The sequence below is a fragment of the Salvelinus alpinus genome, chromosome 8 (assembly GCF_045679555.1).
Source record: "Salvelinus alpinus chromosome 8, SLU_Salpinus.1, whole genome shotgun sequence".
NCBI classification, from domain to species: Eukaryota; Metazoa; Chordata; class Actinopteri; order Salmoniformes; family Salmonidae; genus Salvelinus; species Salvelinus alpinus.
In genome coordinates this window covers 36566512-36586323 of record NC_092093.1, presented here as the reverse complement: position 1 = coordinate 36586323, position 19812 = coordinate 36566512, and the positions used below count along the sequence as shown (strand labels likewise).

At 42.8% G+C, this 19812-nt stretch overlaps 1 protein-coding gene across 12 annotated transcripts in view; it reads right to left on the bottom strand.

Annotated features, from left to right (window-relative positions):
- Positions 1–1829: 1829 nt before the first annotated feature.
- The window catches only part of LOC139583068 (ephrin type-A receptor 7), an 84006-nt gene continuing 66023 nt past the window's right edge, over positions 1830–19812 (bottom strand). The window contains exons 7-17 of one of the 12 annotated variants that reach the window (XM_071413784.1): positions 18130–18298; positions 17206–17353; positions 16199–16254; positions 14114–14239; positions 13485–13670; positions 11619–11680; positions 11034–11243; positions 10563–10778; positions 8804–8997; positions 7915–8070; positions 1830–7642 (exon numbers count right to left, since the gene is read on the bottom strand). In XM_071413784.1, coding sequence (XP_071269885.1) covers positions 7528–7642; positions 7915–8070; positions 8804–8997; positions 10563–10778; positions 11034–11243; positions 11619–11680; positions 13485–13670; positions 14114–14239; positions 16199–16254; positions 17206–17353; positions 18130–18298 — 1638 coding nt within the window. In that variant the 3' untranslated portion in view covers positions 1830–7527. The remainder of the gene's footprint in view (positions 7643–7914; positions 8071–8803; positions 8998–10562; positions 10779–11033; positions 11244–11618; positions 11681–13484; positions 13671–14113; positions 14240–16198; positions 16255–17205; positions 17354–18129; positions 18299–19812) is intronic. The other 11 variants (XM_071413791.1, XM_071413786.1, XM_071413788.1 and 8 more) reach the window with 11 other exon arrangements.

Genomic DNA, 19812 nt, shown 5'->3' with positions numbered 1-19812 from the left:
TGTGGAATTGTTAGATTACATGTTAGATATTGCTGCACTAGATATTGAAGCACAAGCATTTCGCTACACTCGGAATAACATCTGCTAACCATGTGTATGTGACCAATACAATTTGATTTGATTTGATTATAGATTAAAGGTTTTGGTCAGCTGTGAAGAAATGTAATCCATTTGGTATGACTGCATATTATTCTGGTGGCCAGGATTTTGTCTGTGCTAGCAGAGAGCAGAAAGCCTTTGTGTGTTAGCTAGTCAGCGCAGAGAGAGACAGATTGAGCCACAGAGGAGTCTGATTATCTCATCAACGGCATATACCTGTAGCAGCCCAGCAGGCACATGCACAGATCGGGCTGTACCTGTGCAGAGCCCAGTTATCTAAAAGGGTCATGATCTTTTAACCTGTGACGGCATACTAGTATTTATCTAAGCCAAGTATATTCCAATACATTTGAACTGCCTCTTAAACATTCATCTCAATAACAATGTTGACCTCAGTATTTGATGTGAATTGTATGAATAGTAGGGAACTAGTGCTTCAGATTATTCAAGAAATAAAGACATTTCTCCCCCTTAATCCTCTACTGGCAGTCTTTCAGTTTTCCTCCCTCCTTGTCTGACAGTTGGGTTTAGTGCAGGATATCTGGGAGATATAAGCTTTTCCTATTCAGACATAGAGAGAAGGCTTTTATCAAGAAGGTCACTATTGTAACACCTCAAGCAACTGACTGGAAATAAAACCTCCCCTTTTCCAGCGAGTTTGCACTTTGCAGAGCTCCTTTTCTTTACTTGTTCTGTTGGAGTTTGCATGTTCTCAGCATTAATACTATGTCCAATCAGCCTGCAACCACTCAAAGTGTCCCCATAGTCGTGAGAAAAAAACAACCTCTACCAAAATACCTTTAACATAAATCTGACAAACTAGGAGCCATGAGGCTGGAAGAACACTCTGTGTTCCTATTAAATCAGTCCAACTTTACTGTGTATATCAAAATACCTAAACATTTCCCCGTCCCTGTTAGATGGCAGGGTGATAAGCAGGCTGCAGTGTACTGTAGGGATTAGTGGTGACAGAGGAGTAACCATGGATCCTCTCTACCTCTCCCAAAAATGCATGGATGGGGGCCAAACTCCCCTGGAAACATATATTATGGATGTGTCTTAAATGACCCCCTATTTGCTATATAGTGCACTCGTTTGACCAGAGACCTATGGGCACTAGTGAAAAGTAGTGCACTATGAAGGGAATAAGGTGCCATTTGGAACGGATATTATATGTTTTATGATTGAATTCCATCAGCCTCTGGGACGAGATGTTAAGATTCCACCAACTTAATAAAATAAATATTACAATAATGGGAGATATAATCTTTATAAATCCTTTAAGGTTCCTTTGTTTAGCCTAAGTCCCTCAGGATGGAGCTTAATTAGATTTTTTTGTGCAAGGTTGGAGGGCTGGTAATGTCTTTTTAATGACACCATCCCTTGCTGTCTTTCTTCATATATACTTTACCCACCCATGTCATTCACACACACACACACACACACACACACACACACACACATCACGCAAACACACACGCAAACACACACACACACAATCACACACACACACACACACCATCACACACACACACACACACCATCACGCAAACACGAAAAAGTCATGCATTCCATTTGTTTACATTCAATCAAAACAAGTTTGATCATATTCTTACTTTAACATTCAAAGAACACTGATTAATGATTTACAAAATGGTGCATGCTGATGGATATATAAAACGAGATCCTATGTAAAGACATGACACTAATTACGATGGAAAAGACTCCAATGAGAGAGGATTTCTATAGAGATTGTATTATATTTCCAAAAATATATGTACAGTCTATTACAAAGGTTACGAAGCAAAAAAGAAACGTCTATTTAACAAGAAATCGTCTAAGTAATGATTTTACACTTCTGCTGTTTGGGGAAAATACTCTTGACCAATGAATACTCTCAATACTCTCATCACAGAAAAATAAATAATAAATTGACAATTCGTATTACTGTACATTAAACTAAAAGGCAAAAATAAAAACAAAATACAATTCTAAATGGAAAACCTATCAGCTGTCTTTGGTCCTAAATGAGAAAGTATGTACAACTGAAATCTTCTGCGTGACAGTAATCATCTGCAAGTGAGATAGAAAAATATAGTGCATTTTCAATGTATTCAGAGCTCACTACAGAGTAATGTGTGTAAAAAAACAACAACAATATAAATAAAATGTACAAGTTTTACAGTTAGAACATATACAAAGTCTCCTCGGATCTCTGATCTTTCTGACACCATCAACAGTGCTGAACTCTTTGGAATTATCCACCATCTATGCAAAGGCGCATTCACAATTTCCAACAGTTTGTCCAAAAGGTTTGCAAAATATTAACCAGTCTACTTCATATTTTAAATGACTTCTCATTCTTGAATCCAATAAACCCGCCACACAAACTGCCTTAAACGTAGTTGAAACACAATAACACCCCCATATATTGAGTTAAACATCCTCAACTACAAAATGGGTAAGAAACAATGTAAAAGCGAACAGTAAAAGGTGACATTGCCTGTGAAGGTTACAGATTATTTATATGGCGGATCGATTGTATCCACGTCTTAATCTCAATTTGGCTGAAATTGCTGTCTCTACAGGACCCCTGACTCACAGGGAGAGAGGGAAGCGGGAGTGGGGGCCTCCAGCACCGAGGTGTGAAGGCCCACAGGGGCCCGCTGCTTGAGATCAGAGCAGGGGAGAGTAGACAGAGAGAGAACGGGAGAGGGGGAGAGAACGAGGACTTGACTGCTGCCTGCCTGTGAACTGGGGAGTTTTGTGCTGACTGAAAGCCTTTGCGCTGGTATTCAATTCAAAGGGCTGGCATAGACCCAATTGCTGAGCTTTGCTGTATGGATAAAGAGTGGCTCTGTCTGTCTGTGACACAGGGCCCAGAGTAGGCTGGGCAAGGTCTGATTCCCAGGTATCCCCCTACCACAGGGGTGAGTCCCTTTGGACTGAGCACAATGGAAATGTATCTAGGAAAGAATAGACAAAATCGCTAATGGCTTTACAAATGCTAAGCTTGCAGCCAAAGTCCATGATGGTGTTTCAGGGTTGGCTTTCCGAAGACCATTTCATTCTCTACAGGCAAATGGAAGGGCATCTTAAATAATCATTGGAAAAACTGCAGCTTTAAAAATCTGTATCTATGATGAGTCCACAGGAACAAAGACAGCATCAGCTACAGCCAAATACTCTAACATTGGGTACATATACAGTACCAGTCAAAAGTTTGGACACACCTAGAGACATCAAAACTATGAAATAACATACATGGAATCATGTAGTAACCAAAAAAGTTAAACAAATCAAAATATATTTGAGATTTGAGATTCTTCAAAGTAGCCACCCTTTGCCTTGATGACAGCTTTGCACATTCTTGGCATTCTCTTAATCAGCTTCATGAAGTAGTCACCTGGAATGCATTTCGATTAACAGGTGTGTCTTGTTAAAGTTCATTTGTGGAATTTATTTTCTTTGTAATTTGTTTGAGCCAATCAGTTGTGTTGTGACAAGGTAGGGGTGGTGTACAGAAGATAGCCCCATTTGGTAAAAGACCAAGTCCTTATTATGGCAAGAACAGCTCAAATAAGCAAAGAGAAACGACAGTCCATCATTACTTTAAGACATGAAGGTCAGTCAATACGGGAAATTTCAAGAACTTTGAAAGTTTCTTCAAGTGCAGTTGCAAAAACCATCAATCGCTATGATGAAACTGGCTCTCATGAGGACCACCACAGGAAAGGAAGACCCAGAGTTACCTCTGCTGCAGAGGATATGTTCATTAGAGTTACCAGCCTCAGAAATTGCAGCCCAAATAAATGCTGCTCAAGTAACAGACACATCTCAACATCAACTTTTCAGAGAAGACTGCGTGAATCAGGCCTTCATGGTTGAATTGCTGCAAAGAAACCACTACTAAAGGACACCAATAAGAAGAAAATACTTGTTTGGGCCAATAAACACGAGCAATGGACATTCGACCAGTGGACATTTGTTCTTTGGTCTGATGAGTCCACATTTCAGATTTTTGGTTCCAATCGCTGTGTCTTTGTGAGACGCAGAGTAGGTGAATGGATGATCTCCGCCAGTGTGGTATCCACCGTGAAGCATGGAGGAGGAGGTGTGATGGTGTGGGGGTGCTTTGCTGGTGACACTGTGTGTGATTTATTTAGAATTCAAGGCACACTTAACCAGCATGGCTACCACAGCCTTCTGCAGCGATACGCCATCCCATCTGGTTTGGGCTTAGTGGGACTATCATTTGTTTTTCAACAGGACAATGACCCAACACAAATCCAGGCTGTGTAACATCTATTTGACCAAGAAAGAGAGTGATGGAGTGCTGCATCAGATGACCTGGCCTCCACAATCACCCGACCTCAACCCAATTGAGATGGTTTGGGATGAGTTGGACAGCAGAGGGAAGGAAAAGCAGCCAAGTGCTCAGCATATGTGGGAAATCCTTCAAGACTGTTAGAAAAGCATTCCAGGTGAAGCTGGTTGAGAGAATGCCTAGAGTCTGCAAAGCTGTCATCAAGGCAAAGGGTGGCTACTTTGAAGAATCTAACATCTAAAATGTTGTTTAACACTTCTTCGGTTACTACATGATTCCATATGTGTTTTTCCATAGTTTTGATGTCTTCACTATTATTCTACAATGTAGAAAATAGTAAAAATAAAGAAAAACCCTTGAATGACTAGGTGTGTCCAAACTTTTGACTGGTACTGTATGTTTATCCACCTCTTCTCAAAATACTGTGAAACCCCCCCTATTTTTTACACAACTGCAGTTGGAAATACCTATATTTTCCTTACTTTTAATGAGAAAGAAATGAGTGAACCAACCATTCGTCAGAGAATAATACAATGCTAAAGACATATATGATAACATTCATTTTGTTGTAAAAGGTGAAGACTGATGGCACCATTAGGTTGGCTTTTTAGCACATCTTTGCAGAGCCCATTCCTAATCTCTGTGCCCTGATTAGCATACAAAGGGGAAGGGAAGTAAAAAAAATATATAAAAAAAAAGGATGGATGGATGGAAACACTTTTATGCATGTTACATCACCCATACTGTTTGCCTGGCTCTCCTGAATGGCTAGGCCTGGGACGGTAAGTGATTTTCACAGTATGATCATCGTAATAAGGAGTATCAGGATTTTCTATATATCATGATATTGGGTTATTAGATACTGTAAGTACCTCATACCAAACTGAAGGCCTTCAAATTAAGTGTGGAGCAATGGAAAGGATGATGTCATGACTAATGCGTGTGCCTCTCTGCTGCTTGAATGTCATTTCACCCCACTGTTACAGCCATATATTCCAAATATAGTCATACACTGTGACTTCGTTATCAAGTCATTAGAATATTCCGGGATAACATTTCGTAAGTGGCATTACTATTTAATGATTTGATAACTTAGTATACCGGTATATTATCCCAGCACAACAGACATTTCTGTAAAACCTAGCACCTTCAAATCTCAGAGGAGGACCATTTCTACCTGGACTAATTATTGCTCTGTTTGGTCAATCTTCTACCCTACACTGACTGTGTCAATCATCAATCGTGAAATTCAACATACGCAGGTGTGCATGATTTTCAAGTTCAGGATGAATGGAGCAGGTTGGCATTTACTTTCATGAGTCTTGCCCTGGAGGCAGCTCTGCAGGGTGGTCACTAGCTGGCACAGCCACAAAGTCATCAAATCTGATTTTAAACCTAACTCTAACCTTAACCCTAACCTTGAGGGGTTGGGTTAAATGCAGAAGACACATTCCAGTTGAAGGCATTCAGTTGTACAACTGACTAGGTATCCCCCTTTCCCTTTCCTTTAACCACACTGCTAACCCTAATGTCTAACCCGTACCTTAAATTAAGACCAAAAAGCGAATGTTTGTTTTCATGAATTTTTACGATATAGCCAATTTGGATTTTGCAGCTGGCCCATCTAGCGGAAACTGCTCAGTTCTGCCTCCAGGGAAAGATTCGTAACAATAAACGTCAACCTGCATGAAAGGATACCACAAAGAAAATGGGGAACCTTTCCATTCAACCCCTACACAAGACCTGTCTCACTGAACTGCAAAAAACATTGCCATTGAATAGCCTAAAAATAATGTCAATACATTAGTCCAACACGTTTTAAGGCATTATTACTTCTAGAAAGAATGTACACAGCATTTCCTAGATTCACCCTCAACTACTGTATTCACTAAAATACGAAACAAATACCGTTTGCTGCAACATTTTGGGGTGGGGGGGGGGGCATTTCAATGGCAACACCGTTTGCAGTGGATCAAGTCATCTCATTAAGTTTCAATACAATCTTTCTGTAGAGCTATCTGTGGAAACGTTCATTAATGATTTAAACAACGGAAATCAAAGTTCAGATTGAAAGCATATTGGACAATATGATCAAATGATTAATGTGGTAAACATGAACATGTAAAGAATGTTGCCACTTTGATGCTGGATATTAGATATAAAAGTTGTGATCAATCTTAAATCAATTTGAATGATTGGTGTCATACTGTTTCAAAATTTCTACATACAAATTTGAAATATGATTTTCCATCATAAATTGGGAGCATCTGTGTTCAGAAAAATGCATACAGCAAAGCACTCCTGTAAGCTTCAAACGACCAAGAGAATACTACTATCTCTGAAGTCACTTATCTGAGGTGCAGGATACCATTTTTCACTTCAAAAACATCAGGAAGAAAAAACACAACTCACTGCAAACAGTTAAAACAGCCAGTAGTGTCTCAAGACAAACTGGTCAAAGTACCTCTAAATCATTTTCACCAAAATGTTCAGACACCATATTCATCCTTTTGGATGGGAACGTTTACCCTGTTGTCAAGTCCAAAATAGAAAAAAGGAAGAAAACAATTGTAAGGGGAAAATAAAAATGAAAGATTACTGTACGTACCACACCATATCACTGTGGCTCCTGACACTAACAAAATGAACAAACTAGTAAAGAAAATACTGAAAAACCACCGCAAGGGGAATAAACAAATTGTTTGAAATCTTTTCTCTTTTTCCTTTTTTTTAAATGAAATCCATTTTCATGGTGCACAAATAAAATCATTCACGAGGTTAAAAGAACAAGGTAATACGTATCAAACTCATTTTCCAAAGCTCCATCTCTATTTGATATGTTGTTGAGAGTTCCTCAGAGCGGTTTAAGTTCGGCATCATGTTCAGGTAGTATTCTGTCATTCTCTCCTTAATACCCATTCTAAAGAGGGGTTAAATCCTTCGCCAAGGATCACAGGAATTATTTCATTCCGAAACATCCGGAAAAAAATAGTCAGATAGGAGACGACATCACGTCACATGATTTTCAATTATTATCCTGGGAGGTTTTGCCTTAGTGCTGCTCTAGATAGCCCGTCCACAGGGGGCACTGTAGTCTGTCATCACACCTGGATTCCTGTGCCATGGAGATGCAGCATCTGGGCTCTCATAGTCTGTATGCTGCTCATGATCTTCTTCTGATGGCCCACTAAACTGATCCCCAAGCTCATCACATCCCTGCAAGACAAGACGGCCAATCATAAATCACAGCAGTGGACAACAGAGAGGCTCAAAACATCCCACGACGTATAGCAGCACCAGGTATTTAATTAATGGAGAAATAGATCTGAAAACATGACAGGCTTGTTTATGAATCACAATGATTAAATAAAAATGCAGTACTGCCATGTCCAATGATATTGAATGAGAAAATAATTATATGACAACTCTCCAGAACTGGCTATATTGGATTTGACCTCCACAAGTGTTGTAAAGTTCAGGCTCCTTACTCAATTGACATCCTGGCCACAGAGTCCAGTGAGCTGTAGCCAGCGGCGGTGAAGTTGTCTCTGTATCTCTCCATCTTGATGGCCTCCAGCCACTCCCCAACCGAGCGGAAAGTAGTGAAGTCTGGTGTGCTCTGATCTAACAGGGGACTAATCGGTCTGTTGGATGAGCAAGAGGAAGCCATTAACGTCTCATGCGAAAACTGAAACATTCCCATAACAAACACAAATTGAGCCGGGAGCAAAACACAAAGACATCCCGGGGTAACAATAAATTGCATGTGAAAAAGAAATGAACACATTTTGAAAATTTCAATCGATGTCAAATTCAAAAGTGCCGATGCCATCTGATCCTGTTTTTAAAAAAAAAGCGTGTGCTAAGTAACTATCAAAAACCCTCAACATCATATGGATGGTAATTCTACTTCAAACCTCCACAAAATGGCCTTCAAAAATGCGCTTTCTAACAGTTATTTTTTGGGGGGTTACGCTGTCAATCTCACCCAGATTGTGTTCTGAATGTAAATAGAATTAATTTGACAAATGTCCCAGAGGGGTCCAGAGTTCCCACAGCACTTAAAAACCCCAGGAACTCATTACAGGGATTGATTTAAAAGCCCTGCTATTGACCATAAAGCCATGGAAGCTGTTTTGGCTTATTGATTCTCAGGGATTTATCTTTCATCTGTGAACTCCTGTGGATAAATCAACCCCTGGATGCTTTGGATTGTCCACTAATGTAGCTCCATACGAAAGAAATATGAAGAAGCAATACATACTTCCATAGTCTTACAGCTACTTTGGTCAAATCGTATAACTGAATCTGCTAATTTATTCCATTGGAGGTTTGTAGTGCTCAGTAACAGGGTTTAATGAGACAGGCTTTCCTTACCTCGTGCAGGTTCCCACCGGGGTTTTCAAGGTATTGGGATTGCGAATCATCTTATCAAGGATGCCAACTATTTGATCAAATTTGGGTCGATCGGCCCTGTCTTTCTGCCAGCAGTCCAGCATTAGCTGGTGCAGGCCTGGAGGGCAGTCCATGGGAGCAGGGAGGCGGTACCCCTCTTCTATGGCCTTTATCACCTGGGAAAACCAAAACACAGGCAAGTCTTTAAGGGCTATTACCACTACCATTACCACCACATTAACACAAGTCACCATTTACTACAGTTAATTTCCATTTCATTCTCTAATCAAGATGTTTGTAAACAGAAAGTGGCAGTACAAGTCTTGTGTGGTTCCCTATTTACAAAAATGGCGCTTTGAGGAGAAACAGGCCTAACCAGATGTGATCACTCAGTCTCAGCTTGTTAAGATGATGGTGAGACCCAAGGACCCAGAGTAGCAGGACCCAAATTAGGAGATATTGAGAGTAGCATCTAGTGTCCCTGTATGGTACAGAGGTGGGTCTCTAGAACACCTGCCCATGCCTGTCATACTATACAAATAGACCTGATTGTAATTAATTAAGCAAACAGTGGCTCTGTTTTCCCTTAGATGCATCCGTCATATTGTTTGTACTCTTTGTCTCATCAATAGACTGCATTTACACAGGTCTAATGAATAATGAAAATACGCAAAGTTGCATATCTTCAAGCTACATCTATTCCCACTCTGTCAATAGTTAAAAACAAAAGTCCATTGAAAGTCAACGGCGTGAGAACTTTAAACATTAGGGGCAATGGGCACCTTTGATTTGAGACTCAACCGTCTCTTCCTCTATTTCGGGGAATGTGAGTTTGTTTATTTTCCGCACATATTCATCTGTTATTCCTGTCAGGGCTATTCAAACAAGACTGAGCTACGGAAGAAAAAGTGTCAAAGGAGTTGTTTGCCAACATCTTGACAGAGGAACCGTAATCTCTGACATTGACGCCTGTCAAGCACGCTACTTCCATCACCAATCATGTTTAGCATTTCTAACAGCTGATTGTTCAATCAGCAGGCTTCTCATTAGGAGGAGCTGAGCGTAATATAATCCTATTTAGTCTTTCTGCTGAGGAGAAGACTGTTTGTCCTACTGGATTATGTCATCTTTAACTTCGCCACGGGAGAAAACTAGCACTGGAGCATCTTTCAGACAAGTACTTGCAAACGGCGGCAAATGAAACCATTTTACCGCTTAAGTATCATCGTTACTAACTTTCAAATCGGCGACCAAACCCCTCTAAAGCCCCTGTTACGATCAGCACGGTGAACAGATTTGCAATGTTCATCTGTTCCAATTTTCAGTTTCAGCAACGACCGTAGCTGAAACTGAAAGTTCTATATGACTAACTAGATAGCTCCGGCATTATTGAACTCTGACAAATAAGGTTAAATTATCATAACTCATTATAAAGGTTAAAAGCAGTTTTGAAGTCCAAAAAGTATTTTGTATGCCAAGTATCCAGTCTCGTTCTTTATATTATCATATAAAAGCATTTTATGAATATCAATCTCTGATTAAAACAGAATTAATTAATACCTAACAATCCTCCTCATTCACCTCTAAATAGTAATTGTGGCCCACGTTTAAATCATTACTAAGAATTCAGCTCATTCTGTTATTCTGTTCATTCTGTAATATGATAGCCAGTCTCTGAGTAACATGCGAAACCTGACATGTATTTGGTGAATGATTGACTTCCTGTAAGAGAGCAACTCACATCTTGATTGGACATGTCCCAGTAAGGCCGTTCCCCATAGGACATGACCTCCCACATGACAATGCCATAACTCCACACATCACTAGCGCAAGTGAATTTACGGTACTGGATGGCTTCCATTGCTGTCCATCGAACAGGTATTTTTCCACCCTGTTCAGTAAAATGCAGGTCAGTGGCTGGAGTAAAGATCAAATTCATTATATCCTGCATCTTCCCCTAAAACATCAATTAGAATAGAGTTACAACTTTGCACACAGGGTCAGCAAAACTTCCAAACGTTCAAAGCTAAAACTTCACCAAAGAGACTGCAGGCCTTGCATATTGAATAACTAGGCCCAGACATGCATGGGCATGCATGCGTAGTTTATACTCCATTCCCATGCATTGGCTGTTGGCTTGATTTGAGTGTTCAGAGAGAGCTCAGGGAGTCTAGGCAGGGAAAGCAATACGGGGCTGGTTTAATTGACTCACCGTTGTTGTGTAGACAGCCTCGGGATCGTCATCGATCACTCTTGACAGGCCGAAGTCAGACACTTTACATACGAGATTGCTGTTGACAAGTACATTTCGTGCAGCCAGATCTCGATGGACATACCCCATGTCGGAGAGATATCTCATCCCTGCTGCTATGCCCCGCAGCATCCCCACTAACTGGATCACTGTGAACTGACCATCATGTTTCTGTACACAACAGAGGAAAACAGTCAGCTAAGCAAAATCCACTCAGTTCACAAAGGTATTGCAGTGGTATTATTTATAGAATAAGGAACTCTTAATGCGAACATACTGTATTACACATGTATAACTGGTAAGGGAGTTGCGGTTTACATTTAAAAAAATATTTAACCTTTATTTAACTAGGCAAGTCAGTTAAGAACAATGACAGGCTACGACGCTGGGCCAGTTGTGCGCCGCCCTATGGGACTCCCAATCACGGCCGGATGTGATACAGCCGGGATTCAAACCAGGGACAATAGTGACGCCTCTTGCACTGAGACGCAGTGCCTTAGACCGCTGCTCCACTCGGGAGCATTGAACGCGTTGAAAGGTACTCACCCTGAGAAAAGCATCTAACGAGCCATTTTCCATATATTCAATCACAATCATCACCGGTTTGCCTGAAAACAAGGGTGACACATCCATTATTTGCCAACAACAAAAAAATGTCTTGCAATTGTTTATTAACGGCTTGCTAAAATACATTTCCGCCTTTAGTGTTATATTGAACCAGTTGTTTCATTGGTTTGTAATTAAGTGTTAACATCTGTTCCTTATATTAGGCTGTCTAAATGAGACAATATAAAACTGTGAGCAAGGCAAATTTGATCAGAAACACTATATGTACAAAAGTTTACGGACGCCCCTTCAAATTTGTGAATTTGGCTGTTTCAGCCACACCCGTTGCCGACAGCTGTAGAAAACTGAGCACGCAGCCATGCAATCTCCATAGACAAACATTGGCAGCAGAATGGCCTTACTGAAGAGCTCGGTGACTTTCAACGTGGCACCGTCATAGGATGCCACCTTTCCAACAAGTCAGTTCGTCTAGCAGGGCAGATTTCTGAGCTGCCCCGGTCAACTGTAAGTGGTATTATTGTGAAGTGGAAACATTTAGGAGCAACAACGGCTCAGCCGCAAAGTGGCAGGCCGCACAAGCTCACAGAACGGAACCGCCGAGTGCTGAATCACGTAGCGCGTAAAATTCTCTGAGTTCCAAACTTCCTTTGGAAGCAACGTCAGCACATTAACTTTTTGTTGGGAGCTTCATGAAATGGGTTTCCATGGCCGAGCACCCTGCGCAATGCCAAGAGTCGGCTGGAGGGGTGTAAAGGTCGCCGCTATTGGACTCTGGAGCAGTGGAAACATCTGAAGTGATGTATCAAGCTTCACCATCTGGCAGTCCAACGAACAAATCTAGGTTTGGTGGATGCCAGGAGAACACTACCTTCCTCTATGCGTAGTGCCAACTGTAAAGTATGGTGGAGGAGGAATAATGGTCTGGGGTTGTTTTTCATGTTTTAGGCTAAGTCCCTTAGCTCAGGTGAAGGGACATTTTAATGCTACAGAATACAATGACATTCTAGACGATGCTGTGCTTCCAACTTTGTGGCAACAGTTTGGCAAAGGCCCTTTCCTGTTTCAGCATGACAATGCCACCATGCACAAAGCGAGGTCCATACAGAAATGGTTTGTCGGCATTGGTGTGGAAGAACTTGACTGGCATGCACACAGCCCTGACCTCAACCTCATCGAACACCTTTAGGATGAATAGAAACGCAGACCGTGAGCCGGGCCTAATCGGCCAACATCAGTGCCCGACCTCACTAATGCGCTTATGGCTGAATGTAAGCAAGTCCATTACTAATACCTTTGGTCTAGAACAAAAAAAGTATGTGCACACCTGCTCATTGAACATCTCATTCCAAGATCATGGGCATTAATATGGAGTAGGTCCCCCTTTGCTGCTATAACAGCCTCCATTCTTCTGGGAAGGCTTTCCACTAGATATTGGAACATTGCTGCGGGGACTTGCTTCCATTCAGCCACAAGAGCATTAGCATTAGTGACGTTGGGCACTGATGTTGGGCATTTAGGCCTCGCTCAAATTGACAAACTGACTTGTTGGAAAGGTGGCATCCTATGATGGGTGCCACGTTGAAAGTCACTGAGCTCTTCAATAAGGCCATTCTACTGCCAATATTTGTCTATGGAGATTGCATGGCCGTGTGGTCAATTTTATACACCTGTCAGCAACGGATGTGGCTGAAATAGCCCAATCCACTAATTTGAAGGGGAGTCCACATACTTTTGTATATATAGTGTATGTACATATTAAGAATGGTCTTTGAGTGCACTTGCATTACTTTCTTGTTGTAGTTGTAGGCGTGTGTGTGTGTGTTTGAGAGAGAATGCAGTCCTTACCTCTGGTCACCACTCCCTCCAGATGGACAATATTGGGATGGTCAAACTGGCCCATAATGCTGGCCTCACACAAGAAGTCCCTCCTCTGTTTCTCTGAGTAGCCCACCTTCAGGGTTTTAATGGCCACTGACATGTCCCGTTTCCCTGGGAGTTTCATCCGTCCACTACACACCTCCCCAAACTCTCCTGTGAGACAGACAAAGAGACAAAACCACCCATGAGTCATGAACCTTCAGAAAAACTAGCAATCATGGTTTTTTTACAAAGTGCTTAGTGTATGTTCAGAGAAAACAGCTGTGCTGCAGAAGATAATAAATTGGAGTAGGACATCTTGTTATGCTCAAGCTGTGGATATATAGATACTCTCATTGACTGGAGCTCTAAAACTGATGTGGCAGCAATTCATCAGCCGTGAAGCATCTTTGCTATTGTCGTACCTTTAAAAAAGATGCAGGCCCACACATTAACTGCAATGAACTTTCCCCCCCCCTTTTTGCAATTGCCCTATCAATATACAGCGAGGATAAACCGTGTCCCCATTCAAAGTGTAAATATGTGGCTGTCATTGTGATGTATGAGTGTATGGTATGACTAAACAGAGAGAGCTGGGAGACACCAGCCAGACTCACCTGCTCCAATAACTCGCTCAATCTTAATGCAGGACGCGTCCAGCTCCTTGGCAAATTGATGGACAGCCCTGTTCGGGTCCTCGTAGGTTTCAGGGTCAATGTATGTTTTGGTGCCTGGAAATTTAACTGTAGAAAGGTAAGGGGATTACTGTTACGATTAAATATGCATACAGCATGCCGGGCCGACCGGGCGCTTGTCAGACACACCATTACCAACGGCAACCATTCAGAAGGAATTGCTAAACAGCCAGCTGATGGAAAGCACCTGTGTCAAAAGCTCTTTCTACAAACACCCTTATACCAGACATTTATTATTTTTTTCCTTTTTATTTTTTCCTCCAATAGAAATGAAAACGTTATTATATTTTCTTCTTAACCTCCTCACAAAAGGACGAACAAAGATTTGAGCAGCCTAGAATGAGATTTACTGCCAAGGTTGTCTACTATACTGAGCAGGTTTTGGAGCTAGCTCAGTCTATCAAGCTCTGCCAGTGAATGAAAAGTCTGTTAGACAGACCCTGATATACAGTAATGCCAGTCATAAATGCAAGTTATTTTCTTATGGTCGTTTCTGTGGCTTGATAACCTCCTGAATCATGCTGCCCAGGTAATGGTGACTGCAGTTATATCACAGTTAGATCAGTACAACGAGTGCATGTTTTGAATCATGTATCACCATAAAATATGAAGTAACACAATGATACTGGAATGACTCATACATATTCATGCACACATAGGGGAAATGCGTAGTACAAAGAAAAATAAGCATTTAGCTGACCGTGGTTTGAGAAAAAAAATTATATAACGCCACACTAATAAATTACACTGTTATGGTACATGAGTGTGTTCCGCTGACCTAATTTGTTCATATCAAATTCCCCCTAATTACAACATAACCTGCCAACTTCCATACCACAAGCTATTTAATGAGATGCATATAGCTGAAGACAATAACATACAAGAAAAACAGACACACCAAAACACCATAATTAAATTACTAATCAGCTCCAGGCTCAATAACGACAAGCAGAAGAAAAAAATTCTGCAATATCCTCTGTTTGCGTCCTGGAAAGCCATATTGGCCTATCCACTAACAAACACTATGCATTGTTTTCCAGCTAGGAGCTCCAGCGATGGCAGCTGATATTTCCCTCCACTCGCTCCTATAATTGCTTCGTCCATCCAAGCTGTCACTGGATCTGATAGGGAGACGTCTTATCACGACTTCTCGCGCTACACAGCGGACAAATTAAGCCTACATGTTGAATTCACGCACTATCTGGCTTCTGTCGCCCTGGCAGCGTTTCCTCATTTAATATTGTAGAGCAAGTCCCTCTATTAGGCCCAACAACAGCGGAGCGCTCTTGTTTGTGTTTTCATCACCCAGTGTTTTTAGCAAGAGGACCTGTGCCTTCCTACAGCTTGATCTGTCAGATACTTAGCAGCCGAGGACCGTGGAACGCCAACACAGCCCTCTTTCTACCGCTGTGGCCATGCCGACACCCTGAACCTTTGTTTCCAAATCGTCAGTTTGCCTCCAGCAACAGATCATTACGGCTTCGCTTGGGAAGATGTCTGCGGCTGCATCTCCAGGGGCATCGTTAGGACAGGGTGGTGTGGTGTGTGTGTGTGTTGGTTAAAGGAGCGTGGAAGGAGAACCTTAGGATAGAGTGAATGTATCTCTATCTCTACTCCGAGGAACACCAGGAGACGAACAGTATACGCCGAGCATACGAAAGAGCCTGAAAAGTTAGGGTTTTTCATTTTTAATGAAGACTTATCACTTAGAGCTCAGCTCAGCCCTGGCTCACGGCTCTCTCGCAAATCTCATACGCATGTATTTGCAGTTTGGAACTAGGCCTAATGTCCTCATCTCAACAGATTTGTCCATTAAATCCCAAACAGATGCTAGTGCGAGGGTTCCTGTCTTTCGTTAAGAGTAAAAACCTATCAAATGAAAGGGATCAAACATTACGGCGTGGGGGCCTTGTTGTTGGACCCATTTCCCGTGTCATGGCGAGGCCGGGCTGTAATTGAGGTGTTTCAATGTGTGCGTGTGAGCTGACGGGGAAAGAAGGGACTCACATTGGAAATACAGCTCCTCGTCTCCTTCCTGGTCCGCCTTGCTGTAGCCACAGTGTCTGACAGGGAGAGAGGTAGAGGGACACACAATCAACTGATTGGGCAGAGGCAGAAGGTAGAATGGTCTGTTTTGCTAGAATCTTAATGCAGCGAAGCCATAATGCTGCCTATACAGATACAGTACCAGCGGAGAGGTATGGGAACAATGTCTGGCTGCTGATGTTGAACTAAAGTACCCTCGTGTGGTACTACTACATGCTGCTCTCTGTAAAAGACTGATCAGCATTCCTTGTAATATTAATTTGCAACACTGATGTATTGAATGCACCCTCAAGCAGGTAATTAATTGCACTATACAATAGTGTTTGCTGGCAAACTGAAAAATGGATGGATGGGAAACATCAAGTAACACATGGTTGACATGCAGGTTAATATGTCAAATGTATATAGAAATTCCATGTGTACAAGGCTCTACCCTAATGTAAGGCATGCTGTGATGAAATGCTATCCATATAGTAATGAAGCATCATTGGAGGAGCGCACCAGGAAATGGCGGTAATGGTGACTGACACACAGGAGGGTTGCTCTGGTAGGAGATGGCTAGAAGCACTGCCAGACAGTACTTCATCCTACCTGAGTGTATTACTGTATAACACCACAAATGTAACACACGCACACACATATGTACACAAACACACAGTTAACGGACACACGCACGGACACACACTCACCATCACCCTCTCACTCGCACGCACACAGAAATATGAGCAAAAACCTTTCATTTTAGAGTACACTTGTCTCTATAATGGATCCATTACAACAACAACAAAAAGACATGCAAAAAATACGGTCCGTTTTTCTTCACAGTGTGAGGACTGGAAAATGATGCATCACAAACCATTAGCACAGCATGCCACAGATGATGGGTGCGTGTGGTGTGTGGTGGCCTGACTCCACGGCTATGGAGGCCAGTGAGTGACAGAAAGGCTAATTGACAAGCAGAGACTCACAGCAGCGGAGAGTCAATGGGGCCCGCGAGAGCGTACCTTCTCCCAATGATGAAGCCGAACACCATGAAGACCAGGATGATGGTCCCCGCCACGGCCACCACCGCGATGATGATGACGGGATTCTGCTCGCTGGAGACAATGGTGGCTGCTTGGAGAGGGACACACACACGCAAGCAGACACACACACACACACACACACACACACACACACACACACACACACACACACACACACACACACACACACACACACACACACACACACACACACACAAAGGGCACACAGTGTGAACTTTCAGCACATCAGACGTTGGAATCTACAGGGCATAATAGAACCAATGAGGAGTGAGCGGGGAGACTGATAACCCCCTTCTCGCCCTTTACCACAGAGACAAGGGTGTCTAGTTCTATTTCTAGCCTCCGCATGCACGGCTCCACTGTTTCAGAAAGTGGGCTTAATAGTCCCAGATGGTAATGCTGGTGCCCTTCTCCTGAAACAACGACACATTCAGGTTGGATTGTCTCCCATTCAGAGACACATTACACCGCTAGACTATTTGCATTGACAAACCACCAATTGCTCAAAAGAATGGGTGCAGTGGCACTTTCTGCTGTCAGTGCAAACGGTGCATTACTGGGAGAATTCGAGCATTTTAAATCAAGTGAGTTCAGTTGCTATATAAACACCAGCGACAGAGGACAGCAATGATTTCTGAGCCCTGCCACTTTAGTTGAGACCTACTGCTCCTTGAGGACGATCCTCAAGCATATTTCTAAAGGGGAAAATTGGAGCTATGAGATCAGCAGTATCTCGACGAAGGCCTGAACACACTAATCATCTCTATAGAGTGTGTGTGTGTGCTCATGCGTGTGTCCGTGCGTGCCTTTCGTGTGTGCACGCCCGTGCATGTGTTCTGCTGGTACCTGAGGCCTCCTCCTTGGTGGTGACCTCCAGCCGGGGGCCGTAGGTGCCGTAGCCGGCCGCGGTGAAGGCTCGGATCTGGAACACGTAGGCAGTGCTGGGCTTCAGGTTGTTCACTGTGGCTGACGTGGACCTGGACTTCACTGTGGAGTAGATGCGATCCTTCTGGTCCTTTAGAGAGGAACAGACATTGGCTTTGTGTTATGTTAAATTAGTCCTGTCAATCATAGACACCAAGATACAGCCATTTTTTTGAACATAAATGTTTGGACAATGATAATTGAATCGCGACCCAACATTTATTGTGTGTGTGTGTGTGTGTGGCCTATCAGTGGGAAAGCTGGAATGTTTCTTCAGTTTGATACGTTTATTGAAACTGGGGTGATGGGGTGAGGGTTGACAGGTCAACTCGGAGGACATGCTGGCCGTCCAGTCTGTTTCAGCTTTTAGTTTTCAGCACGGCCCTAGCAGAGAAGAGGAGCCACTTTCACACAGATAGGTAGTGCTGAACGGTAGCATGATTCTGATTGGATGACAGGCGAAAGCAGGATACTCATTTCCCGGGAAGCGCATGCTCAGTCCGCAAACAAATGACAGCTCTACCAGCTGCTCCTCTTCGTTGCCTGGCAACGTGACGCTTCCCATCTCCACTCGAAAGGGCTCCGTATCCAGTCGTCTCGTCTCCTGTTCTCCTCCGGGAATCAGTTGCAAAACTTTCCCTGCAGCTTGATAAGATGCTGTTCAATGTTTTTTTTTTCAGTGTGTCGCTGTGCGCTTTGTTGACCAGATTCGGAATCTCTACATCAGCATTTTGGAAACATGTCAATCCTTCCGTTAGAAACACGACTTGCCCAAACGGTGAGCTTCATCTTGAAGGCATCTACTTTGTCCCTCTGTTCACATCGATTGTGCCCCCTCCCTAGCATTGACACATTGAGCGAATTCAAATGATCAAAAATATCTGGCAGGTAGGCTACCTGCACTAGCCATTCCTCACAATCGAAATGTTCAGCCAGAGGTGACTTGTTTTCCGAAAGAAACTCAGTAATCTCCGCTCGAAGCTCATAAAAATGACCCAACACTTTTAGCCCTGGAAAGCCAGCGGACCTCTGCATGATAAAGCACCTGCTGGTGCTGCCCCATCAGTGGTCACACCGACGCACCAATCCCAGGCCAGTCCCACGGAGCCCAGGAGCATATCCATTGTGTTAAAGATATCCTCTGCAGTGGTGGTGGTGGGCAAATCAGCACTAAAAAGGAACTGCTCCACGAAGTTATTATCCCACACGTGGCTGACATAGACCATTAGAATTGCATGGTTGGCCACACCTGTGGATTCATCAAGCTGCAGTGGATAATGGCTATTTGCACTGATGCGCTGTGATGTCTGGTGCATTATGTCCTCAGACATGTCCTGGATTCTCTTCCTCATGGTGTCATTGGATAGGGGTGTGGTTTTAAGTTTGTTGGCGGCTGACTCTCCCACGATTTCAGTGCACATATCAACCACAGCAGGGAGTATGAGATCCTCTGTGCTGGTGTGGGCTTTTTTGCACTCAGCAATGCGCTGGGCCACAAGGTATGATGCGTGAAGTGCTTTTTCTTGTACCTTCCATACGTTCTTCAATGAATCTTGTGAGGCCTCCAGATACTGACATTTTCCTATTTTTTTTTTAAGTCAGCTG